Source organism: Nicotiana sylvestris, chromosome 10, assembly GCF_000393655.2.
Source record: "Nicotiana sylvestris chromosome 10, ASM39365v2, whole genome shotgun sequence".
Classification (NCBI taxonomy): Eukaryota; Viridiplantae; Streptophyta; class Magnoliopsida; order Solanales; family Solanaceae; genus Nicotiana; species Nicotiana sylvestris.
This window is the reverse complement of record NC_091066.1, coordinates 133,820,327-133,841,650: the sequence shown is the minus strand read 5'-3', so window position 1 is coordinate 133,841,650 and position 21,324 is coordinate 133,820,327. Positions and strand designations below refer to the sequence as shown.

General features: G+C 40.1%; 1 protein-coding gene across 1 annotated transcript; it reads left to right on the top strand.

Annotated features, from left to right (window-relative positions):
- The first annotated feature begins 20,454 nt into the window (after positions 1 to 20,454).
- Positions 20,455 to 21,324, top strand: LOC104234087 (uncharacterized). The gene has a single exon (XM_009787590.2). It carries the CDS (start codon positions 20,575 to 20,577, stop codon positions 21,109 to 21,111), a length of 537 nt encoding a protein of 178 aa, XP_009785892.1. The 5' UTR covers positions 20,455 to 20,574; the 3' UTR covers positions 21,112 to 21,324.

Genomic DNA, 21,324 nt, shown 5'->3' with positions numbered 1-21,324 from the left:
AATATTGAACTTAAAATCAACTCTAACAACATTACAACAAACAATTCTTATATTAAACTTTAAACAAGATTATGAGAACAATTCAAGAAATAATCATAAATGGTAAACAAGAAATCAAACTATACAAAATTCGGATTCAAGATCATCCAAACATGAACATGAATGAATCTATTTTAACACAACAAACATGACGGATTAAACCGATTAAATCAATATATTTCCTTTAACACAACTAAATTCTTTTTAGACAAATAACAAGATCGACGAATAAACAATTATGACCTTAAGCTTGAACTTAACAATATTAACAATTTCTAACAATACATAAACACATGAAACAAATTGAAGAAATAGTTAATTAAATTTCAATTTGAATCTAACAAACATCAAACTAACAAATATTCACTTAAACAATAATACAAACATGAAATGAATATGAAAACAATTAATTAAACTTCTATTTTGAAATCTGAAAATTAATTTTAACAAAGCACATGAACATGAACAAACTAGAAAAATGAATTCAACGATGAACAATGAACAAAACAAGAATTGAATTCTTTAACAATTTTGGATCTGGAAAATACCAAACAAAAATATGGACGATAAATGAGATTCAAAAAACCAACTAACCGGAAATGAAACGACGAACAACGATTGTAAACAAATCCGTCCGGGCTTCGACTCAACGAAAAACCCTCGACCTTTGACAAAACGAAGAAGACGAGGCAACAACGAAACAATAGCAAATGCTGCGACGAGCAGCAGCACGCAGTTCGTCGAGAAGCAGCATGAAGCAGACGCCCTGGCAGCAGCACGACGGAGGAAGACGAAGCAGCATGAAGCAGTAGCAGCTGGGAGCTGAACGTAGCAGTAATGGCGAGGAAGCAGCAACGACGGGCGACTCGACGAGACCGGCAGAACAGCTGCGATAGCAGTGTCGACGAAGCTTGGAAGAAACAGTCGCAACAGCAGCATGGTGGAGAAGCAGACAGCCATGGCAATCTTAGCTCAAACTTGAGCTCGACGAGTTTCATTAATGGTGGATAGGGCTGGGGTCGTTTAGTCGAGCCGGGGTCGTGAGGGTGACGTGCGTGTGTGTGTGAGTGTGACGGGGTGAGGGGAAGGGCTGGAGGGGTCTGTTTGGAGGTGAGGATGGAGGGGAGGCCATGGTTGGGGTCTTGGTGTTTTGCTTGAGGAAGAAGAAGAAGAGAGATAGAGAGGGGGGGGGCGGGTAGCTAGTATAGTTTTTAGGGGGTTTTTTCGTTTTTTTTTTTTTTTGAAATGCAAGATAATAGGGTGTTGGGTTATGGACCGGGTTGACCCAGTTCGAAATGGACTGGGTCGTAGGGAAGATTGGGCCATTTTTTGGGCCTGTGGCTTGAAATTGAAGAAGAGGCCCAATTCCGACTTTCTTTATATTTTCGCTCTCTTTTCTTCTTTTATTTTTCTAAAACTAAATTATAAAAATACTTAAACTATTATTAAGAACTAAATTAAGTTATAAAAGCGCAAATTAACTCCCAATAACAATTAACGCACAATCAAGTATTAATTAAGCATAAAATTGTATATTTGGACATTAAATGCTAAAAATGCAAACGACGCCATTTTTTTGTAATTTTTAATTTTTGTAAAACAAATTTAATTATTATCAATTGTAGAATTAAATCCTACATGCAAAATGCGATATATTTTTGTATTTTTTATTAATTTAGCAAATAAACACGCACAGACAAATACAGATAATTATTCAAAATATCACAAAATTGCACACCAAAGAAAAATCATTTTATTTTTGATTTGTTTTTTTGGGAGTAATTCTCATATAGGGCAAAAATCACGTGCTTACACTAAGTACTATTGTACTTACCACAAAATATATACTTTCCTCTTAATGAAAATAACACAAGAGAGTACAGATTACTTGTAATATTAAATAGGGAACCATATATCAGGGAAACCTAGGGGAGGGGCTGAATTCAAAATTTGCAAAGATAAAAGAGGTTTCATAATCACACCATTGCAGGAATGAATCATTAAAACATAACATATTCAAACATGTGTTGATAATATTACTTGTCACCTTAAAGTCATCAAGGCAGATTCAAACCAACAGTCCTGGTCAGCTGTAAAAGTTATCAAAGTCATGGCATTAAACCCTTATCATGATTACAATTTTACAGGTTCAAATATGGGACCCCTAAGGTCTAAAAGGGTCATGCTTCTAACAGTAGTAACTAGTCAATATGCTCAGACAATATCAACAAAGGAGCTTCATAAGGTTTGAGAGTCAAGTTCAACTTCAGTTTAACAGTAAAGGGGAAGACTAAGCATCTCTCAAAGTAGAACATGGTGTCATAGAGTTAATCAAAGAGGCTAGCAGCATTCAGTCAACTGTTTATAGGCAAGGTAAGTGAGATAGTGATCTCATGCACATTATAGAACAAAATTGATCATGCAAATGAATAAAGGAAATGGAAACATTGTATCAAACAAGTTTAATTCAAACATAAGTCTAACTTAACAAATAAGTATGGAGTGAACATGCTTCAATTCCAAAAGCTATCAATTGACTATAACAGTATGTCTAAATCCTACTTTCATGGAGGATAAGCTAATAATAGGTGCATGCAGGTTTTACAGAAATTCAACAGGGGCTCAAAGAGATTAAGGACAGGGATGTATTGCACATATGTGTGTAGATCTCACTGACTATGGAACAAACAAGCTTAGTTATGCAACAATTACTAGTTGACTTTATACAAACAAATCATGACTTACACTGAGAAGAGAAAAATAGTTTAACCTTATAGAATATACATGCAACAAAGATTCATGAGAAGAAAACAGCTTGATGCAAATGAGATAGTTTCCTATGCATACAACAATTGAGCATGATCATGAGAAAGTTATAGTGATAGCCCAACAATTACCCTCAGAGTCAGTGGATACATATTCAGAGAAGAGAAGCATCTAAACACTTGAATTCTTTCAACTTATTTAGGTGATATTGACATATTAGATTTTCAGGAGTATATTAGCTAAGGTTACCAAATAATGAAATCAACTATAAGGAAAATAAGGTGCATGGAAACAAGATGAAATCTCAGCAGCGTCATCAGTGAAGGAAAGACATGAAGTTTAGATGAGCATGATTGGTTCAACAATAATGATAGCTAAAACAAAGTAACAAACTATAGTGATAACTCAGTAAAATAGTTGGACAAATACAAACAGAGACATTTCAAGTTTCGGCTCAAGGTTAAGAGGCAAGGAGATATAAGTTTTGAACAAGTTCAGATTTCATTTTAGAAATAACTATGAGGTAGTAAGCTTAGCTTTCAAAACTCGCAATATTATAGAAGTGCAATAAATAGAGATGAGTTTATTATAAGTCACTGAGAACTACGAAGTTTGTATTAAACAAAAACATGTAAGAATTCAGATATGGAGACTGTAGGAAAACTCAGAACAAGGTCAATAATTATCATTTACCTAATCGATAACAGAATAAGTTAATCATAAAAGGTTGTTAAACTAACAAAAAATATAAATATCAAACATGTCAAATACATGCAGCATAACTGTAATCTACATACTTAACATCAACATATCTAAATCATTCAGAGAGATGAACAGATGAAAAGGGAGAGAAAGGTGTTAACCTTCTTAAGGGCATCTCAAAGATCCCGGAAAACTTCAAGCTTGAACCAGCAAAGAACTCAGCAAAGAGAGGAAGACAGTAAGAAAAGCTAAGACCAGAAACCCTAATGTACTTAGTGTTTTTGTGCTTAGTGTGTTCAGTGTTAGGTTCTCTTGGTTGGTCTCTTTGAGAGCATTTAAGATTGCTATTTATAGTGCCATTTAAGGCCTTAGAGTTTCAGATTTTAAACTAAGATAGTGGAGAGTGACGATGAGTTAATGATGTGAGCATAGTCGGGTAAAATTAGAGAGAACAAAAGAGAAATCAGTGTTTGAGTTTATCTGAGGGGAGAGATATAAGAGGTTGAATGTTGAAGCACAAGAAACCACTGGTTCGAACCCTAATACCCAGAGGTCATTGCATTTAACTTGTGGGTGTCAAATATTGATGATGAAACCATATAACATCTCATGCTTGCTTTGATTTGAAAGGACGAAAAAAGAAATTAGGCGAGTTTGAAGTTTCACCTTTTGGTCTGATTTCTTCAATTAGGGTTTTGAAATTGAACGACGAAAATGGAAAGAACAACGGGACCAAGAGTGTAGGAACAAAAGGAAAAACCATGCATGCCATGGATTTGAAAGGTCAATAGTGATTTGAAGTTTCATCTATGAGGTTAGGGTTTGGATTTTGGAGATTTGATTTTTGGTGATAAAATAGGTAAAGGTTCAGTGAGGATCGTGGATGTGGGAGACAAACGAGATGATTTGAGGTTGATTTCACGACCTTGCACTAATTTGTGCAAGGTTTGTTGATTGATGAAATTAGGGCAGATGAGAGAAAAGAGAGAAGAAGGGGAAAGAAGGGCGGATAGGCAGGTAAAAAATGATTTAGGGTTTCTGGGGTATGGGGCGTCTCTAAGGTTAATGTCAAGGGAAGGGATCTGGACCGTTGGATTATTTGATCAACGCCCGTGATAAATCGGGGTGTTACATTTATTAGAAAATCAATTCCAGAAAAATATGGGGACCGTTGGATCTGTGTTATCCAACGACTGAGATAATATCTAAGAAGGGGTCGAGATTAATTCGGAAAACAGGGATAATTTGTGACCGTTGATGATTTGAATCAACAACTTAGATTGTTTGTGTTTGTTTTATGAGTGGGATTAGAGGGTGATGTGTCGCGACCTGGTTAGTCTAGAGAGATGGGTGCAGATCGCCAAACTGTAATGGAGGAATCATTTAGACTAGGTCAGGTGAGGTTTTGGGCCTGGTATTGGGCCAAAACTAGTTTAAAAACTATTCATCTGGTGTTTAATAAGAGATTTGCAATCATAGCCTTTTGGTCTTCTAACCCTTTTAAAATTAATTTAATTAAACTTGATTACTTTCAACAAAATTCGGTAAAATTATAATTATTAAACATATTACTAACTATTATAGTTAATTATTTATGAAATATTTTGTCTTCTAAATTATAACACTAATAATAATCTAATTAATCATAATTTGAGAAATAATTCATACAAATAATTATAAAGCCTAGATAGTGTATTTTAGAAATTTTCTTAATGATATAAAAAGTAGTAAGTATATTTATAATTACACAATGTTAGTACTAGGTTATTAATTTTAAAACTAATACTTAATCAATTTTGTAAAATAGGTATTTGTTGATAGAAAATACTTTCGAAAAATTTATCGTAAATTATTAAGAATAAATAAATTAATTTTAAAAGAGTGAGTTAAAATTGACCATCAACGCAGGTCATTGAGAAAGTTCTTCAAATGCCCGACCCTAAGCAGTTGTGCCACTTTGGCTCGCAGATTCTTACAGTCCCCAATCAAATACCCATGAGTGTTGTAGAAATCACACTATAGGTCTTGGTTCTCCTGTCGGAGTTGGAACGGATCTCTTGTGAGAACCTGGCCTCCTTGATATCTTTCAAGAACATCAGTAGCTCATCACACCCTATATTGAAATTATATTCGGATAACCTTGGGAAACCCCTGGTCCCTTGGTGGTGGCCTAAAGGGCCCTGCCACGTCTCTCCTAACCAATCTAAGGTTACTCCTGACTGGATCTCAAGCTTGGTCCTTGTTGTCAAAAGGATGAGTAAGGTTCGAACCAGCCCTTTGGATTCTTTTGCCCAGATTTTGGTATGCCTTTGGGCCTTTCTTGGAAGCAAACTCTCACTTCGATTGGCACCAGAGCTCTAAGGCCATCTTTAATTTGAATCTTGGTTGTATAGTTGTGGTTCACTTTGTTCTAGGTTTTAGCACGGAACTACCTCATGCTTTCCTTTAACTTTCACGAAGCGTCAAAGCTGTTTGGATTTAAACCATATGTAAACGCCGATGCGTCCCAATCCTTTGGTATTGTGGGCGACATCATTATTTCCCTTTGGAATCTCTCCACAAAGCTTCGAAGAAACTCCCCTTCGCACTGTTTTATTTTGAAAATGTCTTCCTTGTGGGTTTCAACCTTTCCGTATATGTTTTCCTTTACTCCATAGGGCCTTCTCATCAATTGTAGGGTTTGGTGGCCCGAAATTGACTTGTCTTTGCCAGATCCCCTGCATGAACTTTCATGAAAACATTTGTAAGCATAATAAAAGAATCAATAAAATGTTCAGGTAAAAGTTTATACCAAGTTAAAGCTCCATTTGTGAGCGTTTGGCCAAATTTCTTGAGCATGATGAATTCAATCTCGTCCGGCTGTAGGTCATTTCGGTTGGTATCAGTTGTATAGGCTGCCATATACTTTTGTGGATCCGTTGTCTTGTCATATCTCGGCACATCTGGCATTTTGAACCTTTTTGAGATAAACAGAGCCACACTCGGTTTAACTGGTAGCTTTGTATACTTTTTGGCATTTGCACCCCTAACAATCGGGGGGGAGAGGGGAGGGGGAGGGTGTCCCAAGTATCTGATCCATTTGGCGTGTATATCCTGCTCGAAGCTAAGAAGCTAGGCCATATACATTTATTCAGATGTCTGAATGGTTCTGGATCCGCTCATTTCGACCCCTGATCCATGGGGAACCTTCACTGTTACCGTACCGGTTGCAACATTCACTAGGGTCTCAATCTCTATGGAATGATGGGGCAAAGATGCTTCAAGATGAGTGTTGTTGGTGAAAGAGGCTATGGAATCCTCCATTTGCGTCATAAATGTGTTTTGTGCTGTCAACATGTCTTCTACTACCTTTTTGGGTCCAGAGCGTTTCTTGCGGTACATTCCCGTTACCAAAAAATGGCATTATTGGCCTATTCAGAGGACGTACCATTCTCCTTGACACCCAATATCATAATTACTTTCATCATTGTGAGCTTCAACTTCAATTAAAAGTCAGACCTTGTTTGCTTCATGTGAAGAGGACTGGTTGTCCTCCTGCTCATGTCCTACGAAGTGTTGCGAACTTTTAAGGTCATTAGATACCTATGGCTTGACAGGTTCACCAAAGGCCTTGGTATGACTTCCTGACCATCTATATGTATGTTTTCACGTGAAGTCCTACATATGGCTAAAGTTTGACAGTAGGTAAACTTTTGGTGATTTAGCAAAACGATCAAGACGATATCACAACTGCCAATCCCCACAGCCGGTGCCAAACTATTTACCAAAAAAATAATTTGTCGGTTTTCACAGTTATTTTGATAAAAGAAGGGGTTAAGCACAAGTAAATCGTGATCCATCGAAACCCTTTATCTTACAGTGTGATCGATACAAGGTATATAAAAGAAAAGATAAAAGTTACATTAATGGACAATAAGGCAAGAGATGAATAAAATGCAATAGTAAGCTATGTATTATTTGCAAATATTCTTCCACAAATAGATTCAATGTCCAAGAGAGAGGTTCTAGAAAATATGATGATGTCCCCTTAGCTTCTCTGAAAAGCTATCCATTCAAAATAAGAAAGGATATTTTTGTGACAAGACTACTCATAAGTGTAAAAGGAACTATTGAAAAGGCATCTCTAGCTTAGCATAGAGCTCGATGATAGCTGGTGTCATAGGATTGGTGAGAATATGGTCCAGTTGGTACCGGGGTCAGGGCCAAAGAAAAAGTCAATTGGGCCCGGTGCCATTACCTAACCGGTCAACAATGGCATCGATCATTCTGAGACAGTTCCGTTATCTTGAGATACCGGCGACAATAATTTTGACGCCCCTCAACCGGGGCCACCAGACGCAATATCCCCGAGTGCCTGACTCCTATTGGGCCAAGACTTCCATGTGTCACAACCCCATTAGTCCACCTAATAGGTATAGTGACCTACAGAGAAAATATGGAACCTAATTTACAGATTTAATGAATTGAATATTGACCCATTAGTGGTGAATAGAATATATATATATATATATATATATATATATATATATATATATATATATATATATATTGGAGCTATTCCTTATTTCTTCCCACAAAGTATTAACTTTTCTATTCTTATTTTCTGTTTCTTTCGCACATACTCCAATTGGTATCCATATGTGTTCAATATGAATTTGTACATCTTCCTTTTGTATTTGAATATTATCCTTTTTTTAAGTTTATCACATTGTTTTCCCCTAAAATTGGATAACAATTAAACTTATAAGTGGTTTTAAGGATACGTAATTTTACTTGGCACAAACTGAAAAATATGAGAATTAATGCTAGAAGTTAACTATAAAATAAAACAAACCAATATGATGAGTGACTATGGCCTTCGAGCTAGATCGCCCTCGAACAACAGCGTATGCTAAAATAGTATAAACTGAACAACAAAGTTTAAGAGAGCTTAAGAGAGAAAAATATAGTATATTGCTTGATTATGCTTGAATCCCCTTACAAAATGATTAGAACTCTATTTATATAGTAGAGGAATTTCACTTATGGTACAATTCTAAATACAGAAGAAAATCCCATGATTGGCTAAATGTCCAGGCTTGACTTGATAAGTGCCGAGATTTTTACCACGATCCTTGCCCGGTCACGGATATCTCGGTTTTCTGTTATTCGGTTTAGAAAGATTTCTTCGATCATGCTCGATCACCATCTCGCTTCGGTCTCAATCTTGATCGATCATCAACTAGCTTAGCGATCTATCTCCATGCCATGGTCTGACATAATTCGAGGCCAGGCCTCGGTCTGCCACCCCGATTTTGATTAGCCATACAAAGTTAGAGAGGCCCGATCTTGAGCGTATACAGATAGTCCCCTCATTTTTTGGAGTGTAATGACAAGAAACAAATTGAGTCTTTGAACTTCCCCTCGATTTACCATGATACACGCATTGTGATGCAAGCGACTGAAGTGACCGAAACGTCTCGTCGGTTCAGTTTCCTAGGCATTTAGTGCGTGTTAGTCGACAGTTGGCCCCTACCAATATTGAACCATCATTTCGAAACAAATAAATAGCCGCCTTATTCATTCTTTCAAACTTTACTTTCAATTTCCTTCATTTTGATTCTCATAGTTCTTTGCATTCTGCAGAGCTTCCTGTGTGCATATCTTTGAATTTCTTTGTTTGTCCTTCTCAAAACACCAAAATTTCAATCTCTATTCTCCCTTGCTTACAAAAATGGCCAAAATATCTAAAACTGATTTCCAGAAAAAAAGCTCTTCCTCGTCTTGGTCGGCCGGCGAGCAACCGATGGCGGGTCCTCCCCTAGAGGACTTCGTTCCTAGAAAGTGCACCACTGTTGCTGATTTTAAGGTGGAGAGTACACCCTCAACACCGGGTCGATGTGAACCGATGTCGAGGTACAAATATATGATTATACAAGATCTCTTCGAGAAGGTGAAAGAAGAGTGCGACTCGGTAGGCAAAGATGTAGTAGTTCCTACCCCTGTGGAATCCATCACAACTCATGTAGAGGGGTATCTAAGTGTATATACTTACCCCTTCACGATAGGTCCCTTATACCCTATCATCATTGCCTTTTGCAAGAGGTACGACGTCACTCTTGGTCAAATCCATCCATCGTTTTGGAGGATCGTGATCCTCCTCCGATTCTTTGCAAGAAAGATCGAGAGGCATCCTTTTACCCTCGATCACCTTATGCGTCTCTACGACCCTCGGCTTTATCGTGAAGGCATGATTAAGCTTTACCGCCGATCCACCAAACCCCCATTCTCGAACATAAACAAGACCTGAGACTGAGGTTGGATGGGCAGATTTGTCTGAGTAAAGACTTCAGACCTAATCCTGTTGAAGACATGCCATTCCCTGAAAAATGGAACATGAATCGTAACTATTGCTTCGCCTTGAATATCTAACTTTGCCATTTTTCTTCTTATCTTACTTCCTCATCTGAGCCTTTATATTGTAGTTGTGGTCGTCGCTCCGGAGGTGATCCTCAATCTCAAGAAATAGGTCAAGGGCCTAGTGTCACAGAGGTCGTACTCCGAGCGTGCCTGGATGAAAATGTCAAAGGGCCAATGGGAGGCCCGTAACCATGGTAATTTTCTTTTTTTTTTAGAACGGTTTCTATTTGGACTTTATTTTGTATTTATTCATATTTTCCCCTTTGTAGGCCTAGGGAAGGATGTAGCAATCAGACCCCCCCTCTACTGAAGAAGGGGCACTTTCCCCTTACCCTGCTTCGAAACAGACCAAAGAGAAGAAGAGGAAAGGGGCTCCGAGTTCTCCGAGCTCTTCGGGACCGAAAAAGAAAAAACCGGCGAGGAGACCCCGTAAAACCAAGGCGATAATTCTCCTAACTATGAAGTCAGTCAAATAGCTGAGGGATGAGTCTGAAGAGGACAAAAAGGATGAGGACTCCGGGATGGTGACCTATGCATGAACTGGCGCCAAAACTCAAAGGACTGCTAGGGCGGCGGGAGCTGAAATCGCTTTGCCTCATCTTGACGAACCCCCCGAGTCAAAAAAAGTGGAAGGTGCTTCACCTCGAGGTGATGAGGATACAGAGGAGGTAGTCGAGGCTGGTGTAGAAACCATGCTCGATGCTTCCCGTGATAAAGATGAAGCCCCAAAAGATTCACTTGGGGCAACGGCGATTTGAGATGTCTCCTTGTTGCCTTCGTTCTCTGATATGACGATCAAGGATGCTCAAGCGATAGAGACTCGCCACGGCGAAGAGGTCCATGAAGCAGAAGACCTTTTTGGTGGCTATTTTGCCCGAAGTGGAAGATGTCACCAGTCTAGGTGACTTGGATGTCCCGAGGAAGAGCTCGAGTGAGGCTTCCTCGAGCTTTAAATTGATCAACAAATTCCCGACCCCCAACATTGATCCCTAGCGTAAGAGGCCACTTATCATCTCGGTCCTGGAGGATGCTCAAGTTTTCTCTGCCGTGTAGGGGTGGCTAGCTATCTCCGATGCTTGGTTACTAAAGAGGACCAAGCCAAGATGGACGAAGTGGAGGTTGCTTGCTTGTTCAACAAGGCCTAGCATGCTCTGAATCGGGTATGTTCAAGGCCATTGCATTATTTCTTTATGACTTTGAATTGTAGATATCTCTAACATTTTCTTCCTTTCTCGTAGGCTTTGGTGTTTCATCATGAGGCATTTCTTCGAATCCGAGATGAACGCAAGGCCGAGGTCCAGGGACTCACTAAGAAATGCGATACTTACAAGCCTCTTAGTGAGAAGCTTCAGGTAGACTTGGTGGCATCTCGAGATGAGCATGCTGAGATGGCTGAGTAGGTATTCCGAGTTTTGATGATAGTGAGGACGAATCGGAGATAACAACTAATGATCCAATTCTGCAGGTTCAATAGAGGCTCGAATAGTTCAAGGGCCTCAAAGGTCAAATAGATAAAGTACGAGCCGAGGCTAAAGAGTTAAAGGGGTGTATGGACATTCTAGCTGCACAAAAGAAAACCATTCAAGCAGAGATGGATTCGGCCAAGTCACAGATTCAATCTACAAGAGAGAATGTCTCGGTTCAGGCGAAGAAGACCAAGGAGCTCGAGTCCAATTTAGCCATTTTGGCCAAATAGCTCGAGGTTGCCAGATCTGAAGCGGCCACGACTAATATTAAGGCCTAGGCTACTGCGGCCCAATACAAGGTTAATGCCGAAGCCACCCTCGAGCAGGCTAAGGGCATGGTGGATCATTCGAAGTGGCAGGCTCGAAGGGAGGCTCTTGAGGGGGTCCTTGCTCAAAGTTTCAATATATCTATTGAACTCGAGATCGCCAAGGTTGAGGAAGCAAAGGCTCGGAAGCTAGTATTTCCCGATGAGGATTCTGTGAATGTGAGTGGATCTGGTGGAGAAATTTTGTGGGCGAAGAAGCTTCTTTCGATAAGGACTGTGCTGCTTAGGCCTAGTAATTTTCGCTTTTACTATAAGGCCAATCGGCCTTTGTAAAGAATTTTTTGATCGGGCTATGTGGCCCTTGTAAAAAACTTTGATACGTAAAAACTTTTCCCTTTCCATGGCTCCCGAATCCGTTGTCCTTTAGTTATTTTATGCAAGTGTCAAAGTACCTTAATATAAAGTTATATAGTTGTATTCAACGGTCCCAGATCGGACATCCGAACTTGACCTGAGGCAGTCTTTGATAAATCAGAGCCGAGTGAGATCATTTATCTGGACACGAAATAAGGTAATCTTTGAGTTTGATGTTCGAGTGAGAATGTTATTTCGAACTCGAAATTAGGTGGCCCTTAGGCTCGAAAAACAATCTTCGAGTGAGAATTTATTCGAACTCGTGTTGAAGTAGACCTTAAGCTTAGTAGTCGAGTAAGAGTGATATTTCAAACTCGAAGTGAGAGTAGCCCTTAGGCCTTTGTATTTGGCCGATCTGCCCTTTGTAAAACGATCGTTTTAACATATATAAGGCTTTCCAGCCTTTTTGGCTTTTAAGAATTTTTTCCTTTGCTTTGTCATTCATGTTCGCAAAGGTTGTAATGCCTTAGCATGAAATAATGAAGTCGTGTTCGAGGGTTCGAACAAAATCTTGCTTTTACTGCCTTTTTGGGTTAAGGCATTATCGGAGTTCGATATTTATCGACATTTTTTCTCGAAAATATCTTAAGTATTAAGATTCTACTGAGGGTAGCCTTTTATAACCGGTTGTGAAAAAATTCGAAGGCCTGTTTTATTATGAAATTCGGACGTCTCCGAGCCGTGTTAATTTGGCCGTAGCCTCTTTAGTTCGGGATTTTCCCCTTGGGCTATTTTCCCATATCACCTCGAGTTTGCCCGAAGTATTAGTCCCTGAGTGGGGTGGCCGTGACCTATAAAAATTGAGAGTTGCCTAAAAGGTCTTATGATCTCGAAGTTTTAACAATTCGATCTTGTTTATTTTTCGAACGATTGTAGGGGTAATTATCCGAACTCTGGCTATGATCGGCCCTTAAGCCTATTTACTCAATAGATCAAGAGTATGAAGTTGTAAAGTAGAAGAAATTTTCTAAGGCATGAGATATTGACAAGGAAAAATACTTCTCCTTATAATTGATTATACATGCGTACATGTTCTGTGCTAGGGCTCTAGTAAACTACATGGGCGCAACTCGTTTGACCGTTTGGCCCTTACAAATTTTCCTATGGAGACCCGATGTCATGAAGCAATTTCCTCGTAACAAAATTGATATTCGAGGGGTAATGGCCCCAAGTATTCGAGGTTGATTGTAAAGAAGCCTCGGATACTGTTGAATTGTTCTAAGTTAGCATGATCAATGGTTGCCTCATTAAAACCCTCGCCGAAAAACTCATTTGGGACAAAGCCAGTCTAAGGGAAAAAGAGTGCAACACATACTTTCAAATCTAAAGACTTCATGTCAAGGAGTCCATTGCTATTTCTGATCGAACACCTACAAGATTTAGTTTAAAATATAAATGAAAATGGAAAGGGCCGCACCTTAGTAGTAGTATCATTTTAGGTGTGATATGTTCCAATTGTTTGGTAATTGTTCACCGTTCATCGTGCCGAGCTTGTAGGATCCTTTTCCTGTGATTTTGAGAACCTGGTACGATCCTTCCCAGTTTAGACCTAGATTCCCTTCATTCGGATTTCGGGTGTTGAGGGTGACTTTTCTAAGCACCAAGTCCCCGATGTTCAAAATATCGAAGATTGGCTCTTCGATTGTAGTACCTTTTGACCCGTTGTTTTTGGGCTCGGACGAGGGCGCCTTCGCGTCTTTTGTCTAACAATTCTAGGCTCGTATTTATGGCCTCGTTATTTAACTCTTCTGTTGCACATCGAAATCTTATGCTAGGTTCTCCGACTTCGACTGGGATCAGAGCTTCGGCGCCATAAACTAACGAGAAAGGTGTTTTTCCAGTACTAGATTTTGATGTTGTGCGGTATGCCCATAGAACTTCGGGTTGTATCTCTCTCCACTTCTCTTTGGCATCTGTCAATATCTTCTTAAGGTTTTGAATGATGGTTTTGTTGATCGATTCGGCTTGTCCGTTCCCGCTGGGATGATAAGGCATCGATAGGATCCTTTTTATCTTGCGATCCTCGAGAAATTTAGTCACTTTGTTGCTGAATTGCTTTTCATTATCACATACGATCTCGGAGGGCATATCGAATCGGCATATGATGTGATCCCAAATGAAATTTATGACTTCTTTTTCTCTAACTTTCTCAAAAGCCTGTGCTTCAACCCACTTAGAAAACTAATCAGTCATAAATAAAATAAAGTGAGCTTTACTTGGGGCCAGTGGAAGAGGGCTGCCGATGTCCATTCCCCATTTCATGAACGACCATGGGGATAAGACCGAATGGAGATGCTCTCTAGGTTGATGAATCATCGGAGCATGCCTTTGACATTTATCATATTTGTACAAACTCCTTTGCATCTTTTTCCATATCAATTCAATAATAGCCGACTCTGATTACCTTTCGAACCAGTGACTCGACGCCTGAGTGGTTTTCACAAGTGCCTTTGTGAACTTCTCGTAAGACATAATCAGTATCCCCGGCCGCAAACATATTGCCAATGGTCCATCGAAAATCCTTCTAAGCAACATTCTATCTTTGGAAAAAGTGAACCGTGTTGCCTTTGTGTGCAGAGCTCTCGACTCCTTTGGGTCTGATGGAAGCTTTGTTCTTTAAGTACTCTATGTACTTGTTTCTCCAATCCTAAGTCAAACTCGTTGAGTTTATTTCGGCATATCCTTCTTCGACCACCAACCTCATAAGTTGTACGATAGTCCCCAAGTTGAGTTCGTTATCTTCGACCGATGAACTAGATTGGCAAGAGCATCGGCTTCGCTATTCTATTCTCGAGGTACATGTTTCAAGATCAATTCCTTAAATCGACGTAGAATCATCTGTAGTTTATCCAAGTACCTCTGCATTCGGTCCTCTCGAACTTCAAAAGTCCTGTTAACTTGGTTTACAACGAAGAGGGAATCACACTTGGCCTCTATGACCTCAGCTCCCAAACTTTTAGCTAGTTCAAGACCTACAATCATGGCCTCATATTCGGCCTCATTGTTAGTCAATTTTGTAGTTTTGATAGACTGTCTAACTATATCACCCGCGGGTGATTTTAGCACGATGCGTAGTCCAGACCCTTTCACGTTCTAAGCATCGTCCATAAATAAGGTCTAGATCCCCGAAGATGTATCTGATTTCATCAACAGTTCTTTTTCAACCTGGGGTACGAGGGCAGGCATGAAGTCAGCCACGAAGTCTGCCAAAATTTGAAAGTTGATGGCGGTTCGGGGTCGATACTCAATATCATACCCACTAATTTCGACGGCCCAATTGGCCAATCGACCCGAAAGCTTGGGTTTGTGAAGAATGTTTCGAAGAGGATAAGTAGTCACGACACATATTGGATGGCATTGGAAATATGGTTTTAGTTTTCTAGAGGCGCTTATTAAAGCAAGCACTAATTTTTCTAAGTACGGATATCTAGTTTCGGCCTCACCCAAGGTCCGACTAATATTAATAGATAGGGAATTGCATACCTTGTTCTTCTCGGACCAGGACTCCACTTACTGCTATCTCCTAGACTGCTAAGTACAAGTAAAGTTGTTCGTCCACTTTTGGGGTATGGAGCAGCGGCGGGCTTGATAAGTACCGTTTTAGTTCCCCCAAGGCCTGTTGGCATTTTGGGGTCCATGCAAAGCACCTCTTCTTCTTCAGTAGTGAGAAGAATCGGTGACTCCTATCCGAGGATCTTGAAATGAAGTGCCCTAGGGCAGCTATGTGCCCCGTTAACCTCTGTACGACCTTTACATTATCCACGATCGTGATGTCCTCAATAGCTTTGATCTTATTAGAGTTGATCTCGATCCCCTGGTTGGACACCATGAAGCCAAGAAACTTGCCCGAGCCAACCCCGAACGCGCACTTTTCTGGGTTGAGTTTCATATTGTACTTCCTTAGTATATCGAAAATTTCCTTCAAATGCTTCAAATAGTCCTCTACTCGCAGGGACTTAATTAGTATATTATCAATATAAACCTCCATATATTTCCCTATTTGTTGTTCGAACATTCGATTACTAGGCGTTGATAGGTTGAACCAACATTTTTTAGTCCAAAAGGCATTACATTATAATAGTAGGTGCCATACTTAGTGATTAACGAGGTCTTTTCCTGATCCTCCGGGTTGATGTATATTTGGTTATACACGGAGTAGGCATCGAGAAAACTAAGAGTCTCGTGGCTAGCCATGGCATCGATCATACGATCGATGTTAGGCAAAGTAAAAGAATCCTTGGGGCATGCTTTATTCATGTCTTTACAATCTACGCACATTCTAAGTTTGTTTCTCTTCTTAGGTACTACCATTACATTCGCTAACCATTCGGGATATTTTACTTCTCGAATGGATCCTATTTTGAGAAGTTTGGTTACCTCATCTTTGATGAAAGCGTGTTTGACCTCGGACTGAGGCGTCCTTTTTTGTTTCGCCGGGCGGAACTTCGGGTCCAAGCTTAGTTTATGACTAGTGATCTTCGGCAGGATCCTGTCATATCGAGATGGGACCAGACAAAACAATCCATATTATCTTTAAGAAATTGAACAAGATTTTTCCTGAGCTCGGGAGTTAACCCCGTGCCTAGGTATACCTTTCAATCGGTCAGATGCTCGATCAGTATGATTTGTTCCAACTGTTTGACCGTTGACTTTGTGGTGTCAGAATCATCGGGGATTATGAGTGATCGAGGTATAATATAGTCATCCTCCTCGTAAGTTCCCTGCTCCTCCGGTTGGGTCGAGGCTGGTGGCCATGGTTGCTATTTGGCTTCCAGTGACTTCGATCCCTTTGCTGATAAAGTGCCGATACCAATATTACTTAGTCGATTGCAAGCATATCCTTGGCGGCGGGTTGTACCCCGTACACCGTTTTGACTCCCTCCGATGTTGGAAACTTCAAGAACTTGGTAAAGGGTCAAAGGTACTGCCATCATGTTATGGATCCAAGATATTCCGAGTAGTGCATTGTACCTCATGTCACCCTCGATTACATGGAACTTTGTTTCTTGGATGGTCCCGACCATGATTGCTGGTAGAATAATTTCACCTTTGGTGGTTTCACTTCCCATGTTGAAGTCGTTAAATACTCGGGTTGCAGGCACAATTTGGCCTTGTAGGCCAAGCTGCTCTACGACCCTTGATCGAATAATGTTGGCCGAGCTACCTGGATCAATCAAAACATGTTTAACTTGAATTTTACTCATAAGGACCTCGTCGACCAAGCTGCTCTACGACCCTTGATCGAATAATGTTGGCCGAGCTACCTGGATCAATCAAAACACGTTTAACTTGAATTTTACTCATAAGGACAGATATTACCAATGCATCGTTGTGAGGTTGTTCGATCCCTTCTACATCCTCATCATTGAAAGACAAGTTCTCTTCCGGTAAGTAGTCTCGAGTTCACTTTTCCCTTGTGATTGTCACCTTGGTGCACTTAAATATCGGTCCTTGAGGAATATCGACCATACCAACGATCATGTGAATCACGTGTTGTGGCTCTTCTTGCTCATTTTGTCTGTTGAATCTCTCTTTTTGAAGTTTTTTTGGGCCAATCACTTAAGAATTCCCGAAGGTGCCCCTCATTGAACAATCGAGCTACTTCCTCCCTTAGCTGTCTATAATCTTCCGTTTTATGACCATGGGTACCATGATACTTGCATATTTGATTGGGGTTTCTTTGGGCTGGATCGGTCTGCAGAGGTCGAGGCCATCTAGTATCCTTGATACGTCTGATGGATGAAACGATGGCTAATGCATCTACACTGAAGTTATATTCCAACAATTGTGGAGCTTCTTTAGGCCCAACATCCCTATCAAAACCATTTTTGCTCATGAGACCTCGTGAACTTTGACCTCGATAATTTCTTCTCTCATTCTGTGCAAAGTTTCGTCCAGACCCACTGCTTCTACGGTCCCCATTGTACGATTGATACCGATCTCTATTTGACCTTGACTCTCGATCGATATCCCTCTTAATCCTATCCACGGGCTTGTTAGAATAAACAAACCTTGAAGGAGTCCCCAGTTGATCATCCTCGACCCTGATCTTTGACTGATATCGATTATGTACATCGGCCCAAGTGATGGATGGATACTCGATCAAATTTTTCTTCAAATGCTATGAAGCTATGGAACTTCGAGTGTTGAAGCCCTGAGTGAAAGCTTGAACAACCCAATCGTCGGTGACCGATGGCAAATCCATTCTCTCAGTTTGGAACCGAGATACGAATTCCCTGAGCATCTCGTTATCTTTTTGCCTTACTTTGAAAAGGTCCGACTTTCTCGTTGCAACCTTAATGGCTCCAGCGTGCGCCTTCACAAAAGAATCTACAAGCATATCAAACAAATTAATAGAATTGGGCGGTAGATTATGATACCATATCATGGCACCCTTTGATAGAGTCTCCCTGAATTTCTTCAGCAATACGGATTCAATTTCGTCATCTTCCAAGTCATTTCCATTGATGGCGCATGTGTACGAGGTTACGTTTTCATTTGGATCAGTCGTCCCGTTATACTTAGGGATCTCGAGCATACAGAACTTCTTGGGAATTGGTTTCGGAGCCGCACTTGGGGGAAAAGGTTTTTGTACATATTTTATAGAATCCAGTCCTTTCAATATCGGAGGTGCCCCCCGGATTTGGTCGACCCTGAAGTTATACGTTTCCACTTTCTTATTATTTTCCTCGATGTTCTTTTCTCCTGTCTCGATTCGCTTCATCAACTCTTCGAGCATTTTTAGGATAGCAGGATTTGTCTCAGATTCCTTCTCATTCGATTTTCTCGAAGTTGATTCGACACTGTGTACAATTTCTTGGGACGGATCGAGTTCGGCCATGCTCAGCGTGTGGTTCTTATTTTGTAGCCGAGCTATTGCCGCCTGCTGGGCCTGTAACATTTCAAAGATTACTCGCAGGTTGATCCTGCCATCTTCACCGCCATGCGCATTCTGAGTAGCTGATCGGGTACCCCCACGAACACTGCTTCCGGGATCGGCGACCACATTTGCATTGATGGCTACATGTGAATTGACGTCGATTGGATCTGTAGCCGGAACTCCATCGAGGCCAGCAGGGGGTGCAATATTTCCTGGTGCAATATTCTCATTCTCGTTGTGTTGGCTGAGATCATTGTCAATGTGTTGAGGTGCTAACTGAGAGTTTGGCATCTTTCAATCTGTAATCAAAGACACTTCAAAGAACAAGCGTAAAATAGTGTGTGTTACGCGAATTTGTGCCAGACAATCACTATTATCCTTATCCCCACAGTGGGCGCCAAACTGTTTACCCTTAAAATTGGATAACAATTAACTTATAAGTGGTTTTAAGGATACATGATTTCACTTGGCACAAACGGAGAAATATGAGAATTAATGCTAGAAGTTAACTATAAAATAAAGCAAACCAATGTGATGAGTGATTATGGCCTTCGAGCTAGATCGCCCTCGAACAACAGAGTATGCTAAAAATGTATGAACTGAACAACAGAGCTTAAGAGAGAAAAATATAGTATGTTGCTTGATTATGCTTGAATCCCCTTACAAAATGATTAGAATCCTCTTTATATAGTAGAGGAATTTCACTTATGGTACAATTCTAAGTACAAAAGGAAATTTCATGATTGGCTAAATGTCCGGTCTTGACTTGATATGTGCCGAAATTTCAGTCACGATCCTTGCCCCGTAACGGATATCTCGGATTTATGTTATTCGGTTTAGCAAGTTTTCTTCGATCATGCTCGGTCCCCATCTCGCTTTGGTCTCGATTACGACTGGTCTCGATCTTGATCGATCATCAACTCACGAGCTTAGCGATCCATCTCCGTGTCATGGTCCGACGTAATTTGGGGCCAGGCCTCGGTCTGCCGTCTATCACCCCGATTTCAATAAGCCACACAAAGTTAGAGAGGCCCGATCTTGACTGTATATACATATTTAATTGCTTTGTAGCTCCTTTCACGTCATCCTTTAAAACATTAGTTACATAATTTTTCATTCTAACTTGTTTTTCATGAGATGTGAGCTTATTGTTTGCTAAAGAGATACTCTCTTCTATATTTTATTTAGTCAATAAACTTTTCTTTTCTTCAGTTCTCATATCATTATTTATCAACTCATCTTCAAGAGCATAATTCAAACCCCGTCCTTTTTTATAAAAATCTTTTTCTGTTTTTACCATAATCATATTAATGCATGTGTTCTTTCAAGTAAAATCATGACTAACGACTAACAATATTTTCTAATCTGAACTGAAGTACACCAAAAGAAAGATTAGAAAATTCTCCAATAATATATTTGTTCAATATTTTCACGAGGAATGTAAGTATTTAATTTATAATACAAAATATTAATTCACAACTGAGTCATATTAGGTGTTTCGTGTAATTTACTCATTTCTTTTCTTTTGTTTTTCTTCCAAATATATACATTGACGGAACCAAAACAGCAAATCTGCTCCATCTTTTGACCCACGGGCCACGGCCATCCTCCTCCACCGTCAACTGCTGCCGGAAAATCAAGAATGGCACCAAAATTCGAAACACACTCCTCACCAACCACCGCAGGAACCCAATTTTCCGATCCATCCAATGACTACTCAATCGACCCACTTTTCCACACCCTCCGTATCCTCCCATTCTCCTTCCTCCGCCCACCAAAGCTCCGCCTAAAAATCCCAACCGTCACCCTTCCCTCCGCCATGACAGTTTACAGCCTGATCCTCTTAACCTACTTCATGGTCGTCTCCGGCATTGTTTACGACGTCATTGTTGAACCCCCTGGAATTGGATCAACACAAGACCGGTTCACTGGTGCTGTGAAACCGGTGGTTTTTCTACCCGGTCGAGTTAATGGTCAGTATATTATTGAAGGATTGTCTTCTGGGTTCATGTTTGTACTTGGTGGTGTTGGGATTGTGATGTTGGATTTGGCAACTGATAAGAACAGAGATAAGAGTGTTAAGGTTTCGTTTGCTTCAGCTGGGGTTGTGTTTGTTGTGATGGCTTATGTTATGAGTATGCTCTTTATCCGTATCAAGATCCCAGCTTATCTTCGCTGAAAGTTTTAGCCTTTTTTCTTTGCTTTGATAATCAGTAATTGTTTTAGTTTGTGACTCTCTAAAGTTTAAAGAGCTACACATCTGATACTGTGGTAGACGAGGAGTATGCTTAAGTTGATTTGGCTATTTTTGGCTCTTGATAGATTTGGTTAATGAAATGTATGCAATCTTGGATCTCATGAATGCATAGTAGAATACTGTTGTCTTTGCTTA